The 22,803-nt window shown below is 38.2% G+C and overlaps 1 protein-coding gene across 3 annotated transcripts in view; it reads right to left on the bottom strand.

Annotated features, from left to right (window-relative positions):
* SYTL5 (synaptotagmin like 5) overlaps positions 1 to 22,803 on the bottom strand; it is a 118,663-nt gene that overhangs the window by 47,646 nt on the left and 48,214 nt on the right. For all 3 annotated transcript variants that reach the window (XM_053202229.1, XM_053202230.1, XM_053202231.1), the window contains exons 4-6: positions 10,346 to 10,461; positions 8,814 to 8,922; positions 5,084 to 5,218 (exon numbers count right to left, since the gene is read on the bottom strand). In XM_053202229.1, the coding sequence (XP_053058204.1) occupies positions 5,084 to 5,218; positions 8,814 to 8,922; positions 10,346 to 10,461 (360 nt within the window). The remainder of the gene's footprint in view (positions 1 to 5,083; positions 5,219 to 8,813; positions 8,923 to 10,345; positions 10,462 to 22,803) is intronic.

Genomic DNA, 22,803 nt, shown 5'->3' with positions numbered 1-22,803 from the left:
AACAGATGAGAGAGCAAAGGAGCTGTCCTTGGGCTCACAATCATTTGACCACAAGAACGAGGCAAGTCAAGAACCCAGTTGTAATCCAACCAAAGTATAATATCAAGAGTCTGGCTGAACGACCAAGTCTCCATAACTCCTCAAATTACTGTCATTACATAAAGGAAAGTCACACCTATATAAAGTTACCATAAATCAGGAGCTGAACAACCAGTGGTCTGACAAACTGCACCTTTGGAAGAGGCCCAAGAGCAGTCTGGGAAGGATGCTGTAGCAGACCCCAGTGCCCCCGCCCAGTTCCCTTGGCACTCACCTCTACCCACAGAATCCTATTTACTGTGAACACCCATAACTCTATGTCCAAGGACATTTTTTGGATCACAAGAGCATGGAGCACCTGTGCACAGAACAAGTCAGAAGTGCCAAAGAGTCAGTGCCCCAGAATTAGTCCTCAGCCAGTGATGAACAGGGAGCCGGTGTATAAATACCCCAGATTCCCAATCTCTTGACTAGATAATTCTAAAGTGTGTTGTACACTGTTTCCTACAGGTGTCCACTGAGAGTGAGCACTGGATCCCCATAGTAGTAAACGGCTTCTTTCCTTTCTCTGGCTCACTTCCTCACTCCTCTTGGGTTTCCAAAACCACCTCCTAAATAAATTACGTGCTCTTGAATCCTTATTTCGGGGTTTGCTCTGAGGGGACCCAAATCAGGGTAGGTGTGTATGATGGGCAAAGGATAAGTAGAAAGGGATGACTGTGTGGAATAAACAGAAGTTTCTAGCTGAAGATGTATTTGGCAACTCCAGACTTCATATTACTCCCACCGATAGGGTCACGGTCTAAGCACATGAAACACTGGTGAATCTGATACGATTGCCATATTCTCCAATGTGACGACAGACCTGCTACAGAGAAACACAGCATCTTCCTTTGTCCATTTTGTACTGAACTGAGTGAAGGTTAAGTTCAAAGTTCCGTTTTTCCCTTATGTGTTTTAGGGGACATTGTTCATGTCCTACCCAGATCCCCTTATATCACTTGTGCTGGCTCTGCACGCTCATCTCCAGCTTCTGAGAGCTTGCCTGCTAATGGCCTGCACCCATGGCCTTCAGAGATCTGCCCTTTAGCACTAGAGCAAGGGGCCTAGACATGCTTTGGAGTGGGTCTTCCCAGACCCCCGTTGGAGAGGTGTCAAACAAAATGCAGAACTTTCAGTTACATTTGAATTTCAGGTAAACAACGAATCATTTTTAGTACAAAAATATACTAATATTTATAGAGTATATGAATGAAAATGATATTGCATGGGGCATACTTTGTATCTTTGTTTGTTAAATCTGGAAACCCTATCCAAGGGAATTCAGAGTCATTGACGAATTGGTAAAGGAGTGTGATGGTCCAGCTCCTCAAAATGGAAAAACTCAAGAGACACATCTTATAGCTCCAGAATCCCTTGAGGGATCAAGCGGAGTTCTCAAATTCAGACCTCGTCTGAGAAAGCACATTGCTTAGGTTCTTCCCATTTACTCTGCTTCCCTTACTCCTGTACTGGTTTCTCCTGGAATCACTTCATTAATAAATCACTTACTTATGAATCCTTGTCTGAGGGTTTGTTTCTGGATGAGCGTGATTTCACACAGATCCCTCACAAATCATACTGCATTGCCAAACTCATCACAACGTAAAAGGGCTTAGGACCCGCTGCCCTGAAGAGCATTCGATTTATTAACCATAGCTTCCATGCATATTCTTTTGAAAAAAAGAAGTCTCCTTTGCCTCATCTGTCAAGTCCCTAGCAGCAAGGGAAGGGCCGTGTGCTGTGCACCTCTGGGAGGCTGCTGGGCCTTGCCTTACCCATTCATACTTTTCCCTGCTTTCAAACTACTGAAAAGAAAGTTAACCAGGCATCTGGTAAAACATCATTTCCATTCTGATATGATAGGAGCTTTAAACAAGAATTCCCAAGCCCAGCTGCTCCAGGAAAAGAGCAACGGACCATGAAGGTAACAGACCAAAGAGACTGGCTGGGCCCTTACAGCCTCTTTAGGGAAATTTGCTGTTCCATATTCTAAAATGAGTTACAAGGGAGAAAGCAATTCTGCTTGCAAAAGCTAAGGAGGAATGGAAGTCTGCCAGTTTTACTACTTAGCTTTGCAGAATTACTGCAGCTTCAAGCAAACAAAAAAGAGCTAATATTTTTTGGTGGGGGAGTTAGGAAAAGATGGGCTACTTCCCGCCCCAACTTTCCAAGGAATAGTTTTGGGATAATATAACTCATCTCACTGTGGCAGTCCATTAATGAGTCATCGTTATGATAAATGCACATTCTAGGAAACGAACGTTTTGCTCTACTGATCTCCCCAATGGCTTTATTCTCTTTCTTACTGGGAAAACACTGTTCCTGGAATGCTTAAGCCAAAGCATCCCCGACTACCATATCCTGATCTTCTATAAACCATTTCAGGTACTTAGGATTTAGAAGATAAAGTCTGCCTCCTTTCAGTTTACAACAAGAACAAGAAAACCCTAGGTCAATACAACAGTGTTTGGTGAAACATGTCCATATGGCTTTACAATATTATGATTATTTATACTCAGCAGTAGATAACACAGAAGAAATAAACCCAGGCACATGGATTCTGGAAGACCAGCAAAACCGTATTCTTGTTGAATAACTGTAACACTAATTAATTTAAAATGGAATAATCTATTTGCTGGGTCAGGAGACTTTTTGGTTTCTAACAGGAACTCCATCTTTCCTCTTCAGACATATATATACGTATATATATACATGTATACATGTATGTATACATGCATATATACATATACATATGTATATGTGTATATATACATATACGCATGTACATATACATATATGTATATATGTATATACATACACGTATATATGTATGTACATGTATATGTATATATACATGTGTATATACATACATGTATGTATATGTATATATATGTATATGTATATATATACATATATATACATATAGAGAGAGAGAATATATTTTCCCTGTATGTGTATTTTTTATTTTATGTATTTTCCCTGTGTGTGTGTGTGTGTGTGTGTGTATATATATATACACACACATTTTTTTTTTTTAGGAAATATGTAATTTTTAATTGGGTAACTGGTTTTTCTGATTGTGTTTTGATTTGAAATCTCCCGATTTGAAGCAACCCTAGGATTGTCCCTCTCCAGTCCACTGACGTCCTCCTAAAGAGCAGAGAAGAAAAAGCCAGTTCGACAGAACTGTCACATCACACGAGGTGCCGGCTGAAGGTTTTGTTTTTTAGGTGTGGTCCAAAGTGTACATCCACCCACACTGGGTCCCCAGGGTGCTGTTGTAGGGGGACAGGTGTAGAGGCCTGTGGGCGCGGCCACTCTTGGCCTCCTTTCCGTCTCGGAGCCACTCGGCTAGTGTCAGGACGTGGATGACCAGCCAGGCCGTCAGCGTGGCTGACGCCATCCCCAGAGCGGCCCCGCGGCAGATGGCCAGCCGTTTGGCTGACAATCTGCTGGCCGGAGCTGGAAGGGCCTGGGCTGCCTCTGGACTCCTGAAGAGGTCCAGGTGGCTCTCGGGCCTTGAATACATTGTCAGGGTGATGCCAGGAGAGGCACCCGTGGCCACCGAAGATGTGACGGCTTCTGCAGGCCCGGGTCGGGGGACCCTGGCCACCGTGCTGTCAGTGCTCTGTGGCGGCAGCCCGGCCTGTTTCTGGGCCTCCTCTGCAGCTAGCTTCCAGTCCATCCAGGTGGTGTGTGTGTGTGTGTGTGTGTGTGTGTGTGTGTGTGTGTGTGTACATCACCCCTCTTAAATATTAGCCTGAAGTCTATGCCAAAATGGCTCATCTGTGGAGTCCCCAAGAAGCTGGGCAAAAATAGCAACACTAAGTTAGTTGGTTCTTACCTCTAAATAATGGGGACCACTGTCTGAGAGTCAGAAGTTCAACAACCGCAAACAAAAATGAAGTTTTTATACAAAGATTCTGTGGAACATGGCAGGGGGCTGCCCCAAGGTAAGTCAAGGAGACTATTTCAAGGACAAAAGCAACTATGGTTTGATTTTTTTTTTAATCATAAAGGAAATATATCTACATTCTTGAAAATTTGAAAACTACTGAATATCGTGATCTTTTGAGAGTGGATGATAAATGATTTTATACTTCCTCATTTTTGTGTGTTGTTTTACATAAAATGCACTACTTTGCAGCAATGCTATAGAGAAAAAAGAAACCAGTATAGAGAGCCACCATGGGAAAAAACCAAAGTCATAAGAGGGTCCTCTCTAGGGGAATTTGCTGTTCCATATTCTAAAATACATTACAGGGAAGAATGCAATTCTGCTCACAAAGCCTGAGGAGGCTTCACTAGCTGGATTTGTAGAATTACTGCAACTCCAGGAAAATGAAAGGGAATTAACATTTGGACAAACCAGTGAAACATGAGGGTACATCTTTTTTTCTCATCACTGCCTTTGATAGTACACTAATCATGAAAATAAGCCTTGACTTATACCCCGACAGGATAAAGAAAATCAAGCCTGATGTGAAATGACTATGCTCTTGGCTATCCTTTCTTTTTGCTTTTCTTGACAAGGTGATAACCCTGGGCATAGGAGATTCTCACTTGGCCCCACTGATAACAAGTTGGATGAGGTGGAATTAGAAAGAGGTGGAATTTATGGAAATTCTCTGGAGCAGTTCAAGTGATGAAATTATTAATAACTTCTAAAAAGCTGCAAGGACTATATCTAATGCTCACATGTTTCTTTTCAGAAGCTTCAACAGAGAAAGATCAAGAAATCACTGAAAAGAATGTATTTTCCCTGTATACCCCCAAACATCAAGTCCCGTCCCTACACATCACACCGATGATTCTGATAGCTGTAATTCCAGAAGGCTAAGTGCTTCCCATTTCAACTGAAAAATACCCTCCTGGCTTTTCATGTTATGTTACAAGTTCTCCAAGAAGAAATACTTTACAGGTACCTAGAAGCACTGTTTGGATGGAAATAAGTCAACCTTATTCTCAGGCTATACCATTGTGCAATCTGTATGTGCTTTACCTGTCTGAACCAGGGATGGACTTTAAACTCCGAAAGTTTTGGCCGTCTAAGTCCAAGCTGTAGCTCCGCCCACTTTCAGTTTTTGGAGTTATGATTTCTCCCCTGGTTGCTGATCTGAACTTGCTAAGAAGAAATCTGAAATTATATAAATATATATGTACTTAGAAGTAACATCAGAGAAAAAAAGCATTTTAAAAGGTCATTTCAAGAATACCATTTCTAATTATTTTCAACAGTAAATAATTCTTCAATAAAGCAGCCTTGGGGCTGAGAGGTTCTGGGAAATTCCCAGTGCCTCGGTAGTATGCCATCAAGGGTAGTGGTAGAGGAGGTTATGACATTCTCCCAAGGCCATACCACTTGTCAGTAAGCCAGGCCTCTGTCCCTGCTAGGGAAAAGACCATCAACTTTGGAACTTACCTGGGAATAGGGAAACACTGCCTGGGTTGAGCCTGTATGCAGGGATGTTAAGACTAGGGAGCTTGCAGGTCATGATCTTGCAGTTTGTGGGTTCAAGCCCCTGCATCAGGCTCTGTGCTGATAGCTCAGAGCCTTGAGCCTGCTTCAGTTTCTGTGTCTCTCTCTCTCTCTCTCTCCGCCCCTCCCCCACTCACACCATGACACTCTCTCTTAAAAAAAAAAAAGACTATGGAGCTTGAACTCATCTTGCTCAGAGAGGGGTGCTAGAATGATGGATCCTCTGGGACAAACTGAGGTGGTCATTTATTAGACTACAGCTCCATGAGAAAAGCAACCCTGCCCTGCTGGTTTCCTGTCAGGTCCCCTGAGCCTAAAGTGATGCCTGGCACATAGTAGAACCCAATCAATTCTTGTGGAATGAAGGACTAAACCCATGTGGTGGAAACCATCTTTATATCTTTCAGGACATTTCTCCCTGCGGGAATGAAGTTTGAACATTGGGGTGTCTCATGTGGGATGAAATCTGACTGTATTCCCATTTGACTAAATTATTTAGAACTTGAACAAAAATAGCTTTTCAGGAACTGAGATTTGAGTCATGATCCAGGCCAGTGAAGGCCCAAAACATGGGGGTTTCCAAATATACTTTAATAAACAACCAAAGTTATATTCTTTTTGTGACAGCATTTGGAAAAATCGGTTCATTTACTTTATATTCCAGTTTTCTAGGGAGAAAATGTATTCCAAAGGTATTGGGACAATCTTAATAGAATCTGCCAAGATGTCTCTGTTTCAAAGATATATAAAGAGTGTCTTGTCAAAGTGTCGGAAGCTTCAATCTAACTGGAAAATTACATTTTTTTTTGGTGAGAATAGTGCTCAATATAATGTCAATCTATGCTGCTCTGAGAACCACCTTGTTCATATCCCCACATCCATACTTCTACTTAAGGTGTTTCTTCCATGTGGAATCACTCTTCCCCACCTTTTGCTATCCTGAACTCTTGTCTTTCAAGGTCCTCATCTGGTCACACTTACAATTTTATGTCTTTCCCATTGTCCTCTGTGACCTCCCAACATTATCTAAGCCCCTTGTTTAATATTCACTTCTTTATTATCTAAGCCCCTTATTTAATATTTACTTAATTACTTATCCTTATGATATCTCTTATAGTTAATTAACACCTTGTCTTATTTTAGAAAGGCTGTCAGGCAGCTCATATTGTCATCTTACATTTTCCTAAAATTCTTCTATACATATTAACTTTTCGGGTATGTACCTTTTCTACCCAACTAACTGTTAAATTCCCTGAAAACAGAACCATCAGATCTCAGTTTTGAGTTCCAGCAGGGCTTAGGCCAGTGCTATGGCTGTTTTTAATTCAGAGCGCACCCAATTCATTGTGCTGGTAAGTTACTTATTGTCTCCCAGCTCCAAGTACATCATTCTGTAACGTACTGAGTGAAGCCAGGGCTGGGGTCTGCAAACGACAGCTCCTACAAGCACTTGTGGGCTCTGAGTTACATGTTCAATCAAGCACAAAAGCAAAAAAAAAAAAAAGCCACAGGTCCAGCACTAAGGGAGCTCACAATTAAGTGTGTGTGTGTGTGTGTGTGTGTGTGTTTGGGAGAAGGTGGTGTCAGACTGCAATGTAAGAGTGATACTCAGGCACATGGCACTGTGGGAGCTCTGATGGGTGGCCAATGGATTCAGTACAACAGAAAGGACCAATACGTAGGATGTATGGTGACTCTAGGCTATCTTTCACATTTATCTCTGCTAATTGATGAAGACATGGTTAGTCATGGGTGTTTACGTTACAGGACATTTAGCTTTCACTCCTACTCACAGTTTGAGATTCTAAAAAACCAAACCAAAACAAAAACAGACGTTCTCTAGAGCCAGATCAAGGCTCAGATACTGGCAGTCTCGCTCACCGCTTTCGGCTGAGAGAACAAAGCAATGCTACTTAGAAAGAACATAAAGTGACCTGGTGGACATTAGAACCCTCACTAAGCCACAAAACAGATCAACAGTTGCCTGAGAAATGAAGACTAACAAATGAAGAGCCAGGAAGCAGAAGTTTGCCTTTTGGTCCTTTTAGCCTGCATTTTAGGGGTCTCTTTTCTCCCCTGAAGAAGCCGTGTTGCCTCCAGTTTCCTAGTGCCTCCTTGACTCTTGCTTCCCTATGTGCCTCCCATTCTTATTCTTAGTACTTGAGACATAGATTTTCTGAATTAAGTTACTGAGGTAGCCAAATGTGACTTCTTCCTTAAGGAAGCCCCCATTTGAAAGAGGGGACATTATGTTTTAAGCCCAATTAATAAATCTTTGATTTGGATATTTCATGTATCAGCACTCAGGTTGGGGGAGAGTGTTGGCATTCTACAACAAAGGCAGTTGTCACTTCTTTATAGACAAGGCTGGCCCTGACATGAAACCTTCTACCTAGAAGTAATGAGAACCATTTAGTGCAAGACCAGATATGTCAAATGAAATAAAAAGTTTTATTTATATGTTCAGGTCCAAGGTGACCTTTATTTATTTAAGACTGAAAGTATGTAAAACTTCATGTTCTAGGGGGAATGATAGGATAATATTGACTTGGTCAGGTATGTTGACCTTCTCTGGGTCACTGAAGTGACATCGAACTTGAAAAACTAAGGGGTCTCAGCAGTAGCACTGCTAGGAATTTACCCAAGGGATACAGGAGTACTGATGCATAGGGGCACTTGTACCCCAATGTTGATAGCAGCACTCTTAACAATAGCCAAATTATGGAAAGAGCCTAAATGTCCATCAACTGATGAATGGATAAAGAAATTGTGGTTTATATACACAATAGAGTACTACGTGGCAATGAGAAAGAATGAAATGTGGCCCTTTGTAGCAATGTGGATGGAACTGGAGAGTGTGATGCTAAGTGAAATAAGCCATACAGAGAAAGACAGATACCACATGTTTTCACTCTTATGTGGATCCTGAGAAACTTAACAGAAACCCATGGGGGAGGGGAAGGAAAAAAAAAAAGAGGTTAGAGTGGGAGAGAGCCAAAGCATAAGAGACTCTTAAAAACTGAGAACAAACTGAGGGTTGATGGGGGGTGGGAGGGAGGGGAGGGTGGGAGATGGGTATTGAGGAGGGCACCTTTTGGGATGAGTACTGGGTGTTGTATGGAAACCAATTTGACAATAAATTTCATATATTTAAAAAAAAAAGAAAAGGAAAAAAAAAGAAAAACTAAGGGGTCTTTATTTCAGAAGTTTCTGGAATGAATTCAAATATGCCCTTGTAAAAAGTGTGTCTTACCCCTTTTTCCTGGGTCCATCATGACTGGCCTTTTGCCTGGCAGAAGGTGAAGTGTCTGCCTTTTCTGCATCCTGGTGGGGTTGCTCTTGACTTTGTATTTCTTCAGTTCCTCATTAAAAACAATCAGAAGATAAATTTACATACAAAATGGCCAGAAACGAGAGCAATTTTCTATTCTTCATTCACTTTCCTATGTTAGCAGAGGACAAAGAAGTCCACAATAATTGGCAATGACATTCCCATCCTGTTTCCTAGTCACACAGTTATTTCTAATCTGCTGAGTGTTCCAGAGTTAAATGAAGACTAAGTTGAGGACTCATCTGTGGGAGGTTTGCTGAGATAAGCTTTCTAGGGATGTCCACAATGGAGGAATGATACATCATCCCTCTACAGATATTTTTAGGCCTGGGTTCATGAGAACTCCAAATCCCTAGAGACGGGACTGTAGAAACAATACCCTGATTTCTGAGCACATAAATCAGATTTCCTGCGTATACCTCATGACTTGAGAGAGAGTCTACACTCTGAAAGTTGCTGAGATATGAGTGGGAAAACAGCCAGAGCTAGCGGCTTAATTCTAACTCTACTCCATTCTGTCCTCCGGTGGCATCACACCTGATCTTACCCATCTGGGGAAGCCCTTCCTTGCTAGTGCCACATCCAGAAGTGATGCTGGAATCAGTTGCAAGCCTCCCAGCTTTACCTGCCAGACTTAAAAATGAGGGGATTTGTCTCCGTATATGAAACATGAGACACCCTAGGACCAAGCCAGAAGATGCCTGCTCCACCTTTACTAGGCCACACATGAGAAATATGCTCCTACACACAAGTTTCACTCAATATTTAACCAGTTAAATTGTAGTTTGAGTGCACAGAATAGCATTCTCAAGGTGGAGTGTCATTTACATTTGGTGACAGTATAATGCTTCATTGAGTGAAAGGGTCCTGAGCATTTCAGGCCATTTAGCATCTCTGGCTAAATACTATTAACCACCCACTACATGCTATTAATCCCACCTCTGTCACTGCCACAACCAGTAATGCCCCCATTGTATTTCTAAATGCTCCCCTGGCTTGAGGGAGGAGGGCCTGGTACACGATATCACCCCTTGGTTGAGAACCATTGGATTCATAAAAGGAACATTTAAAAGCAATTTTATGTAAATATATCATGTTGAAAAATCAAGGAGTGCTTTCATAATGTGAATCATTTAATTCATCTGTTTTATGTTACTGTCTTAAATGTTAAGTAAAATATTGGAAGTGCATTCAGGAAAAGAACTATGTGTGATGAAAATAAATACTTCCTTTGAATATCTCAGCATGTCAGCTATATGGAAAATCACTGTGGTTCTGTTGATGTCCTCTTCCCTTGTATGAATTACAGATTGAGATTTCATGCTGAGTTTTGAAATGACCTAAGGGATTCAGGAAATTCAACTATGTTTATTTGCAACATATACAGGGGAATTATTTAGCTCATAAAAGTAAAAATTAAGGCAGTTTTGAAACCAAATAATTGCTTTAGTTACCTGGGCTTCTTCTTAAGATGGACTGTCGGACTATATCAGTGCCCAGAAGATTGACTTGCTTGAAACGCTTTGCCTTTTCTTCAAAAAACCATTCACCGGTTACAATCCTTAGCTGCCTACTCAAGAGAAAAAGAGAGAGCATTGAAATTCAGTTATCTGGCCAAATAATTAACTCTCAAAAATCCCTAATTGAGTAAAAAATAGCCAGTCCTTTATAGAATCTATCTCAATTTCTAGAGTATTTTATGGTGATTATAATGGCAACTATTAGTTGAACGTATACTATATACCAGGTACTTTCTAATTGATCTTCATACTTCATATATTTTTATTCACATAACTCTGTGTAAATATTATCATCCTCATTTTGTAGATGAGTAAATTGACACTTAGAGCAATAAAATGACATGTCTCATATCACATAGCTAATAAGTAAAAGACTCAGGATCCCATTCCAAGCAGTCTGGTCTAGGGCTCAAGTTCTTAACCACCGCATTAGAGGGCAAATAATCTTCATTGGAAACAACGGGGAATGAGTGAAGGTTTTGAATTACAAAAGGGCCACAATTAGACTGTGTTTTAGAATGATACCTTGATATACTCTGATGATTGGCTTAGAGTAAAGAGCAAACGGAACAAGACAGGTTGGCCATGGCAATAGTCCGGGAAAGATGACAAGACTCATGCTGGGGCAATGGCAAGACTAACAGAAATAAAGAAATAAAATAAAAATGTAGGAGGTAGAAGGGTCTGCCTGAATTTTACAACCAACTGCTGAAGGTGGAAAAGAAGAATCTTTGAACAATCAAACCCATTTTTTTAAAGCCCCACCTACAATGATAACACAAACCCTTCACTCCAGTTACAAAGGGTATTTACCATTCTCTGAATATGGATTATAGATGTGTTGGTAAAGTAGTGTTCCACTACTACTGTCTGAACACTTCTACAGAGGACTGTACTGGAAAAAAGGTTGAAAGGTAGGAGTGGGTCATATAATGAAAATCTTGGAATGTCATGGTAAGGAGTTGGAATGAACTCTTAGTTTTTCTAAAGTTCAGGTTGTCTCATATAATCTCCGGAGCATTATCTGCACAAAGGAGAAACCAGAGGCAGGCCGATGAGGAAGTTATTGCAATAGATAGAATAGGAAATGACGAAGATGCATATCAGTAATGATAAGAAAGATATAAGGTGAAAAGGGTGAAAAGAAAGGTATAGATTCTTGGGCCAATGAGAATGACAATCAGCAAGACTGGTGACAAGTCAGACATGATGGCTGGAGAAAAGCCCCAAGAAGCATATAGATGTGATTCAGTAATATATTGGACTTAGAAATTAATAATTGGATCCTAAATTATCTAAAAATGATCCCCAAAATATGTCAATATGTTCCCCACAGCAACTACACTGAAATGCTACTTCTAAATAGAAAAGACAAAATTAAGTTACATACGAAACACAGTTCCACTACTGGGGAAAAGAAGTGAAAACGTTATCGTTGGGAGCAAATTATTCATTGAAAGGAAAGACTATATATAGCATGTAAATCTCAGATTTATTCCCAAGTGGCTAGATCACCTGTTGTGAAGCAAGGGCTACTGGATTAGTTAGAAACTACATATGATATATTAATGGAATATATCAAATCTAAGAAGATCTAATTTACCAAAACCAAATGCTTGAATGGGTTAAATTATTTCTGGATACATCTTAAGAACTCAACAGCCTTATGTATCATTACTTATGTTGGAAATATAGGTGCTAAGTGTGCTATTCTTATTTCTAAAGATGTCTCTTCAAGGTTCCTGTCCCTTAGTTTTTCAATCAAACACTAACCTAGGTACTGCTATGACTGAACTTTGCTAATGGAACTGAAGTTACTAAGCAGCTGACTTTAAAATAGGGAGATTGTTCTAGGTTATCTAGGCAGACCCAAAGTAATCACAGAGCCCTTAAAAACAGGAAGAGGAGGCAGAAGTCAGATCTGCAATGCTACAGAATGGGAAGTCAAATTCCACATGTGAGAAAGATTTTTAAGAAGGCTCTGAGATATAAATGTCTACATGCAAGGACCAGATTCTGCTTACCAAATTGAGCTTGGAAGTGAAATCTTTCCAAAGCCTTCCAATAGGAGCTTAGCCAGCAAAGCCTTGATTTCAGCCTTGCAAACCTTGAGTACAGAAAGAGACCAAGCCAAGCCAGATTTCTGAGCCACAGAACTGGGAGATAATATATTTGCGCTGTTTTAAGCTGCTAAATTTGTTATGATGGCAAAAGAAAAGTAAAACAATAACTAAACATTGAAATATATTTGTTTGCATATTCAGCTCAGGAATTCGGGGCACCTGGGTGGCTCAGTTGGTTAAGCATCCAACTCTTGATTTTGACTCAGGTCAAGATCCCAGGGCTCACGGGTTCGAGCCCTGCATCAGGCTCTGCGCTGACAGTGTGGAGCCTGCTTGGGATTCTTTCCCTCTCTCTGTCCCTCACTTGCACTCGTGCTCTCTCTGTCCCTCAAAATAAATAAATAAACATTAAAAAAAATTCAACTCAGGAAATGACCTGCACAGGTTGTGAGAAAATAACTACAGAAACTTCAGAAGACCAATACGGGCAGAGGTTGGCAAATATGGTGTGTGGGCAAAATTCACCCCACTACCTGTTTTGTATGGACTACGAGCTAGGAATGTTTTTTTTACACTTGTTAATGGTTCAAAAAAATCAGAAGAAAAATATTTCATGACACACAAAATTAAATGAATTATATTCAAAATTCAGTGTCCATAAGTAAAGTGTTATTGGAATACAGCCATGCTCATTTGTTTCTATACTGTCTCTGGCTGCTTTTCTACTGTAAGTGCATAGTTGAGTAGTTTTAGCAGAGACCACGTGGCCTTTAAAGTCTACAGTATTTACTCTCTGGAATTGTATTTTTTAAAAATTTGACAACCTCTTCAATAGGACAGGGTTTACGCAAAAAAGAAAGAACAAGGGAAATAATAGATAGGTCAGCAACTGAAAACCACCCAGTAGCGGCATACCAAAATCTCACTTCTGTGTGTGTGTGTGTGTGTGTGTGTGTGTGTGTGTGTGTGTGTTTAATGTTCCTGGGATATGGGTTGAGACGGGTGGCGTGTGAACAGCAGTTTCACATGTGACAGGTAAAACGGGACACAACCAGTCTACAGGCTCCAGGAAATGGTCCTCCACATCATCTTTACCATATATGCCTAGAGCTGCCAACACCTAATACAAATAAGAACTTCCCAGAATTGTTAGTCATTACCTCTTGCTCTCCTTGTAGAAACAATAACTATAATCCCTGTATTTGCTCAACTTAGATAGGCACTTGAGTCATTTGTCATTTCAGAGCTCTGCAACATCAGAGCAATCTCTCGGGCTTATGCTTTTGCCACCTTCTCAGGTCCTGGAGGTACACGGGAGTCTTGCTGGAAGAAAGGGAAGCTAATACTGAGTAAGCATATACCATGTACCAAGTAATGTGCTAGGCACTTTATATATACCTCTGTACTTTATATATCCTCACTCTAAGCCATGAAGTAGCTATTATTATTCTCTAATTCTAACGTTTATTAAGAGAGAGAGAGACACACACAGTGCGAGCGGAGAAGGGACAGAGAGATAGAGAGACAGAGACACAGAATCAGAAGCAGGCTCCAGGCTCTGAGCTGTCAGCAGAGTCCAACGTGGGACTCGAACTCACTAGCCATGAGATCATGACCTGAACCGAAGTCGGACGCCCAACCGACTGAGCCACCCAGGCGCCTCTATTATTCTCTATTTCAGATGACAAAACTAAAGCTCCCAAAGTTTAAATAACATGCCAAAGTTATAAAGGTATTATGGCAGAAACAGGATTTTATACTAAAAGGTCATACCCTTTGCATTTGGCTAAACTGTCAAAAAAAGAACTCATAGTTGTCATCTATAACAAGCCTTTAAGCAAAGATGCAAACTTATAGAAGCCAAGGAACAATACACAGCATTTCATATGATGGGCTATGATTGTACACGTGTGCGCATGTACACATCCACACGCGCACACTGGCATTAGAGTGACATGAATAAAGGAAGGGTGAAAGACGAAAGAAAGTAAACATGACAACCACTGTGAAATTTATATCCCTATCAGTCACATCAGTCTACTACTTGAAAAATACAAGGCTTGGAATATATTCGGTGTTTCCTCGAAGTCATGCTCCAAAAACTGAGTTTGACTGAAACTAAGCAGATTACACTCATTTGTCATTAATGATTACTTATTCGGAGTTTTCTAGGTCCTAATTTTCTTTAACATCAACCTCCTGGGACTCCAAACTTTCACTTGGAAGCTTATTTAAATGTAAAGTCAAGTTAAGTTCTCCTTAGATTTATAGAGGGAAAATAGGTAATCTTACCCTAAAAAAAAAAAAAAAAAGAATATGACTGACCAAAATATTCATTTTCCTTGTTATCTTCTATTAACTACTGGAGACATCTGAGATAAGATATGTTAATTAGCTATGCTGAGATAAGATAGGAGTTTCCTTCTTATTATTCATAAGAAAACTAATTAGATTTACAAATGTATTCATTACACATCAAATATTTATTGCATTTTTACTTAGCCTTCTGCTAAGGCTAGGAGTAAAGATGCAAATAGGACAAACAAGAACCCTGGCCTTACAGAGATGATGGTCTATATTTATTCCTTTCCAAACACAAAAATTAAAAAAGAAATCCCTAGACACATTAAGGTAAAACTGCAGAATACTCCAGAAAAAAAGAACATCTTACAAATAGGTAGAGCGGGAAAATTCCCCCAAATTACATGCAAAGCGATGACAATGAGAATGACAGTTGGCTTTCAACAGTAATGATAAAACCCAGAATCCAGTCAATGATATCTTCAAAGTTCTGAGAGAAAATAACCTTAAAATTGTATATACAAAAAACCACTGTTCATAAATGAGGTGAAATAAAAAAAATTTCAGCAAAATAAAAACTGAAATAATTTACCATCAATAGAGTTTCACTCAAGGAATTTCCAAAGATTGTACTTCAGAAGAGGTAAAATAGATCTGAGGTATAGAAAGAAACAGCACATGGATAAATCGAAGAAACACAAATGTATAAACAATTATAATATCTAAAATGAATTTAAAAAATATATATCTAAACAAAAAAGCAAGCAAACAAAAAGATATGTCTAAAACAGAACAAAAAGTATGTATAATCCAGGGAGAAGATATGTGAAGTTTAAGAATATCAAGTTCCTTTTATTAATTAGAAGAAAACTAAAACTATTGATTAGTAAAATAAAATGAATTTTGTGATTTTTAGTATAATCACTGGAAATAAAAAATCATATATAATATCTGCACTAGTAGAAAAAAAAATCGAATGAGAAAAATATACTTTAATCAACCTGCAGAAAGTAAAAATAAAAGCAAATAAAATCTATAGGTAATAATACATGAAGGCAAATATTACAGTGATCACTATAATAGAAACAAATGTACATATCATGGTAATTATGACTGTAAATAGCTTAAACCATAGTTTAAGAAAAATATTGCCAGATTAAACTTTAAAAATTATATACAGTGAATATGTATAGCATGTATATGTATTACAACGCAAGTATTATGTATATAGCATACATGTATAGCAAATATTTAAATACATATAATTTAAAATAGCATACATGCTATATAGATGAGTGTCACCGTAAGCATATGGATACAGAAAGGCTGAAAGTCAAATGGTAGAATAATATATACGATGTAAATACTAATCAACAAAAAACTTGATGTAGTTATATTAATAGCAGACAAAACAAACTTTAAAACTAAAGCATTTCTAGAAGTGAAGAGGGTCACAAAGGAAAACTTCAAATTGGTAAAGACTGACAGTCTAATGGAAAAATGAGCAATGGACATAAATAGTCCTATCACAGAAAAGGAACCAAAAAAGGCCAATAAACCTATGAAAAGATTCTCAACCTCATTAGTAATCAGAAAAATTCAAATTAAAATCATAGTAAAATACCTAGTTATATCTCCAAGTTTGGCAAAAATTAAAAGTTTTCATTATTCCAAGTGTTGGTAAGATTGTGAAGTAAAAAAAAAAAAATTATATAATGCAGGTAGTTTAAACTGCTAGAACCACCATGAGAAACAATTTAACATTATCTCATAAAGTTGAAAATGCTCATACCATTTGCCCTGCAAGTTCATTCCTAGGTGCACCACCTAGAGAAGTCTTCTCAAACATTTTTGGCATAGGTCACAGTAAAGAATATATATATTTTTTTGAGAGAGACAGAGAGAGAGAGAGAGAGAGAGAGAGAGAGAGAGAGAGAGAGAGAGAGAGAGAGAGAACACACAAGAATCTTAAGCAGGCTCCATGCTCAGAGTGGAGCCCTATACAGGGCTGGATCCCATGATGCTGGAATCATGACCTGAGCTGAAATCAAGAGTCTGACACTGAACTGACTGAGCCACCTCAGTGCCCCAAAAATGTTTTATATCACAATCCAGAAAATATACACATACACTTTTACACACATATATACGTACACACATTTATTATTATATTTTCACACACACATATAACTACAAGCATACTGACATTTTCTATTCTATTTTGTTTTTAGTGCTGGTCAATCACAGCCCCCTAAAGGGTCATGAGCCAGTTTTAAAACCCCACCTTAGGGAAACTCTTCTACATGTTTGTCAGGCCATATGCACAAGACTGTCATAGCAAGAAGAACAAAACCCAAACCCAGCAATGGGAAGGAAATAATAAAGAGAAGAGCAGAAATAAATGATATAGAAACTAAAAAAAAAAAAAATTGAACACATCAAAGAAACCAAGAGCTAGTTCTTTGAAAAGATCAACTAAAGTGATAAACCTCTAGCAAGATTCACTACAAAAGAGAGGATCCAAATAAACAAAATTACTAATGAACGAGGAGACATAACATCACAGAAATGCAAACAACTATAACAGAATATGATGAAAACTTATATGCCAACAAATCGAATAACCTCAAAGAAATGGATTAAGTCAGAGAAACATATAACCTACCAAAACTAAAGCAGGAAGAAATAGAATTTATTTTTTATTTATCACCATCAATAGAATAGAATCAATAATCAAAATAACTCCCAAAAAACAAAAGTCCAGGACCAGACAGCTTCACAGCCGAATTCCACCAAACGTTTAAAGAAGAGTTAATACCAATTCTTCTCAAACTATACCAAAAAAAAAAAAAAAAGGAAGGAAAACTTCCAAAATCATCCTATGAGGCCAGTATCACTCTGACATCAAAACCAGATAAAGACACCACACACACACACAAAAGAGAACTACAGACCAGTCTCTCCATTAACTTTATGTTTCTGCAAAAATCTTCAACAAAGTATTAGTAAACTGAATCCAACAATACATTAAAAAAAATCATACACCATGACCAAGTGAGATTTATTCCCAGGATTCAAGGGTGATTCGATATTCACAAAACAATCTATGTGGTATGTCACATCAATATGACAAATCATAAAAACAGTAAGATCATTTCAGTAGACTCAGGAAAAGCATTTGACAAAGTACACTATCCATTCATGATTAAAAAAAATCCTCCGCAAAGTAGGTCTAAAGGAAACATATCTCAACATAATAAAGGCCATATATGCAAAACCCCCAGCCAACATCATACTCAATGGGGGAAAACTGAGAGGTTTCCCCCTAAGGTCAGGAATGAGACAAGGATGTTCACTATCACCACTTTTATTCAACACGGTACTGCAAGTCCTAGCCACAATGAGACAACATAAAGAAATAAAAGGCATCCAAATTGGTAAGGAAGAAGTAAAACTTTCCCTATTTGCAGGCAACATGATACTATATACAGAAAACCCTAAAGACTCCACCAGAAAAATTACTAGAATTGATAAATGAATTCAGTATACAAGTTGCAGGATACAAAATCAATGTACAAAAATCTGTTGCATTTTTATACACTAATAATGAAGCTGCAGAAAGTGAAATTAACAAAACAATTCCATCTACAATTGTACCCAAAAGAGCAGAATATCTAGGAATAAACAACCAAAAAGGTGAAAAACCTGTACTCTGAAAACTATAAAACACTCATGAAAGAAATTCAAGATGAAACAAAGAAATGGAAAGATATTCCATGCTCATGGATTGGAAGAACAAATATTGTTAAAATAATTCATAAGCAATCTACAGACCAATAGCATTTTTCACAGAACTAGAACAAATAATCCTAAAATTTGTATGGAACCACCAAAGACCTTGAATAGCCAAAGCAGCCTTGAAACATAAAAACAAAATTTGAGGTATCACAATTTCCAATTTCAAATTATATTACACAGTGGTAGTAATTAAAACAGTATAGTACTGCCAAAAAAACAGACACATAGATCAATGAAATAGAACAGAAAACCCAGAAGTAAACCCAGAATTATATAGTCAATTAATCTTCGACAAAGGAGGAATGAAAATACAATGGGAAAAGAGTCTCCTCAACAAATGGTGCTGAGAAAACCAGAGAGCCATTTGCAAAAGAATGACACTGGACCATTTTCTTCACTATACACAAAAATAAACTCAAAACAGATAAAAGACCCAAATGTGAAAAAAAAAAAGAAGAAAGCTACTATAAACTTCACTGAACCTGTCTTTTAGTGAAAAACATTGAAAATTGAAAAAACTAATTTTAACAAATTTCAATTTTTTTATTAAAAAAAAAGACCTAAATTGTGAGACCTGAAACTAGAAAAATCCATGAAGAGAGCACAGGCAGTAATGTTTATGACATCAGCTAGAGCAACATTTTTCTAGATATGCCTCCTGAGGCAAGGGAAATAAAAGCAAAAATAAACCACAGTGAAAGAGACAATTAACAAAACTAAAAGGCAATCTAATGAATGGGAGAAGATATCTGCAAATGACATATATGATAAAGGGTTAGTATTCAAAGTATATAAAGAACTTATACAACTCAACACCCGAAAAACATATAATCCAACTAAAAAATGGGCAGAAGACATGAACAGACATTTCTTCAGAGAAGATATACAGATGGCTAACAAAGAGATGAAAAGATGCTCAGTATCACTCATCATCAGGGAAATGCAGATCAAAACTACAATGAGGTATCACCTCACACCTGTCAGAATGGCTAAACTCAAAACACAAGAAACAACAAGTGTTGGTGAGGACATGGTGGAAAAGAAGTCCTCTTGCCCTGTTGGTGAGAAAGCAAGTTGGTGCAGCCACTATAAAACACAGTGTAGAGGCTTCTCAAAAAACTAAAAACAGAATTACCCTATGATCCAGGAATCACACTACCGGGTATTTACCCCAAAAATACCAAAACGCTAATTCAAAGGCATACATGCACCCCTATGTTTACTGCAGCATTATTTACAATAGCCAAACTATGGAAGCAACCCAAGTGTCCACTGACAGATGCATGGATAAAGAAGATGTGATATATATACATACAATGGAATATTTAGCCACAAAAAGAATGAAATCTTTCCATTTGTAACAACATAAATAGAGCTAGAAAGTATGATGTTAAATGAAATAAATCAGAGAAAGACAAATGCCATATGATCTCACTCATATGTGGAATTTAGGAAACAACAAATGAGAAAAGGGAAAAAAAGAGAAATCAAGAAAAAAATTGTTAACTATGAAGAACTGATGGTTACTAGAAGGGAGGTGGGTGGGGTGAAGGGGAATATAGGGGATGGGGATTAAAGAGTACATTTATCATGATGAAAATAAAATGAAATAAAATGGAAAAAAGAATGCCACAGGAGCATTTTATCTACCATTATAAATTGAAACAGTATAAATGTCCATCAACAAGAAAATAGATACACTATAGGATGACACAATAGTGAAGATGAATGTAATCATGCTCACATAAATGTGGATAGATTTCACACACAAAAAATGTTGAGCTAAAAATGTCACAAAGAATACATACAGTATGATTTCCATTTCTGTAGCACTCAAAAATGAAAAATTATATTACTTAGGGACATATCCAAGTGCAGCAAAACCATAAAGTAAAGCAAGGGAATGAAAAATACAAAACAAGAATATTCTCATTCTTCTTTAAAGAGTTCTTTTTTTAATGTTTATTTTTGAGAGAGGGACCACACGTGTGAGCAGGGGAGGGGCAGGGAGAGAGGGGGACTGAGGATCTGAAGCAGGCTCTGTGCTGTTAGCAGAGAGCCCAATGCAGGGCTTGAAGTCACGAACCGTGAGGCCATGACCTGAGCTGAAGTCGGATGCTTAACCGACTGAGCCATCCAAGGGCCCCAAGAATGTTCTCATTCTTAAACTGGGTGACGAATACATGGATACTCCTTTTATTATTGTTTAAATTATACATATACATTATAGAGTATCTTGATGTGTATGATATTTTCACATTAAAAAAAATCTTTCTAGTCTATGTAGGTATTAAGATACTATTCTACAGTTAACAAAGCTAGATTACAGAAATTTGCTAAAGTAGGGGTGGTTATGAAATTACTATGTGGCAACTGTTAATGGCCATCAAACCAAAGATCACCAGGAACCCACATATGGGTGAACAAGTTGAGACATTTTTCATTGCAATGAAGGAAAATACACGCCATGGAGAACCATGGGGCATCTCAGTAACAGGGCATTTGGAAGACTTTCATATAGGATTTGGGCTGACATTAGGTAATTTTGGAGACAGTTCTAGGGAGCAGAGATTTGGTCAAGATTAGGTGAAGTCAATAAGCAGGGACAATGTTATGACAGGTATATTCATAAGTTTTATGTAGAAGGAGGGCAAACAAGAACAAGGCTAAAGGTGCAATTGTTAAGGAAATAGCAGGTCACATGAGTCAAGAAAAGGGGATGTTTCATACTTTCTGGCTTAAACAGGCACCTTGTTTTTTCTATGCTTAGACAGGGCTATGAATTGTTCTTATTTTGTCTCACTTCATCATGATTGCAGAGTAATCTTGTGGGATGCTGATGCTGAGATTATGTCCAACAGATGAATACCATGGTCTACCTGTGAGTGTCAGCTCATCTTCTAACAGCATCAAAGCCTGCTTGTAAACATCAGACCAGTTTCTGCACGTCAGGGGCTGTAGTTCTCTTTCTCATAACAAAGGACTATACAGTCCCTCCTTGCACTCTCTCTATGTTCCAACCATGGGTACTATCTGCTTTCAAGTTTACTGGCAGAGACTCCTATTTTATCCATTTCAGTTATATTTTATCTATTTCAGTAATCATTACCAATTCATCAAAAACAAAAACATCAATTTTCTCCTTCTTTAAAAGACAAAGACTCTCACAAGGATACACAACAACATGAAACGTAATGACATGGCCTGAATAGAAGATCAAGTTATCAACGCCATAGAAGTAGCTTACTTTTTAGTTCCCTATCTCATTTTTGAGTTCAAATGCGGTGCTGATTAAGAAAAATGATCATTAGGACTATCTCTGTGTTGGATGGCAACTGCATCAGCTAACATAATCATGTGGAATTTTGTAGGTCTCATTAAGATAGCAAAATGAACTAACTGGCTGCATCAGGGTCCCTTTCATTATGTTTCTGCAGTTAAATTTAAAACTAGACCTATAGCAACCAACCTGTTAAAATGAGAAGGGGTTGTAGAAAATGTCAAGGGCTGCTCAGCCCATTGTAACAGGTAGCCTCCCTCCATCAGTCCTTGCTATAAATCGTTCCAGTGGTCCAACAATAAAATCTCTTTACTTTTATCCAATCCAAGGTAAATGACAATAAAGGTTGTGCTTCCAACTGATTAAAGAATGAGTCACTTTCTGACTCATCTCCTCTCTTAGAGGTCAGGGTGAGAATTTCAATTTTATGGTCTATTAAACATGGAGACAGCCCAGTGGCACTGCAGCATTCTCTCACAACAAACAAAGGGTGTTCACTGCCCATAAAATATCATTCACGCTTCCTTTTTGAAAACCACTCCATAAACAGCAAACAAGATACTCCTAATGCTGACAGATAGTTTAAGTCTCTGAGATCACAGAGGCTAGTAGCAGGAATAGTGGAGAAGTAATGGTCTCTGTTTTCAGCTTTAAAAACAAGGAGGGATTTTAATAAGTCAAATTAGATACGCACCATGTAAATTTCCAACTGTCACAGAAGGACATGATTATAAGCTGTAGTCACAGAAGCATAAGAATTAATTGAAAGCTCTGTTTCTTCCTCCGGACATTTGAATGCATAAAAACAGAATTTATACTACTGAGGAGACAATACTGTAATAAACTCATCTTCCTCCTTAGAGGGTTAAACCACTCAGGGTAACCCATGTTTTATTCACCTTTGTATTCTTATCTCCTAGTGTACCAACAGGTTATCAATAAATATTGTA

The sequence above is a fragment of the Acinonyx jubatus genome, chromosome X, assembly GCF_027475565.1.
Source record: "Acinonyx jubatus isolate Ajub_Pintada_27869175 chromosome X, VMU_Ajub_asm_v1.0, whole genome shotgun sequence".
In the NCBI taxonomy this organism is placed as follows: domain Eukaryota; kingdom Metazoa; phylum Chordata; class Mammalia; order Carnivora; family Felidae; genus Acinonyx; species Acinonyx jubatus.
Note: the sequence above shows the minus strand (reverse complement) of the source record. Positions and strands in the feature narration are given on the sequence as shown.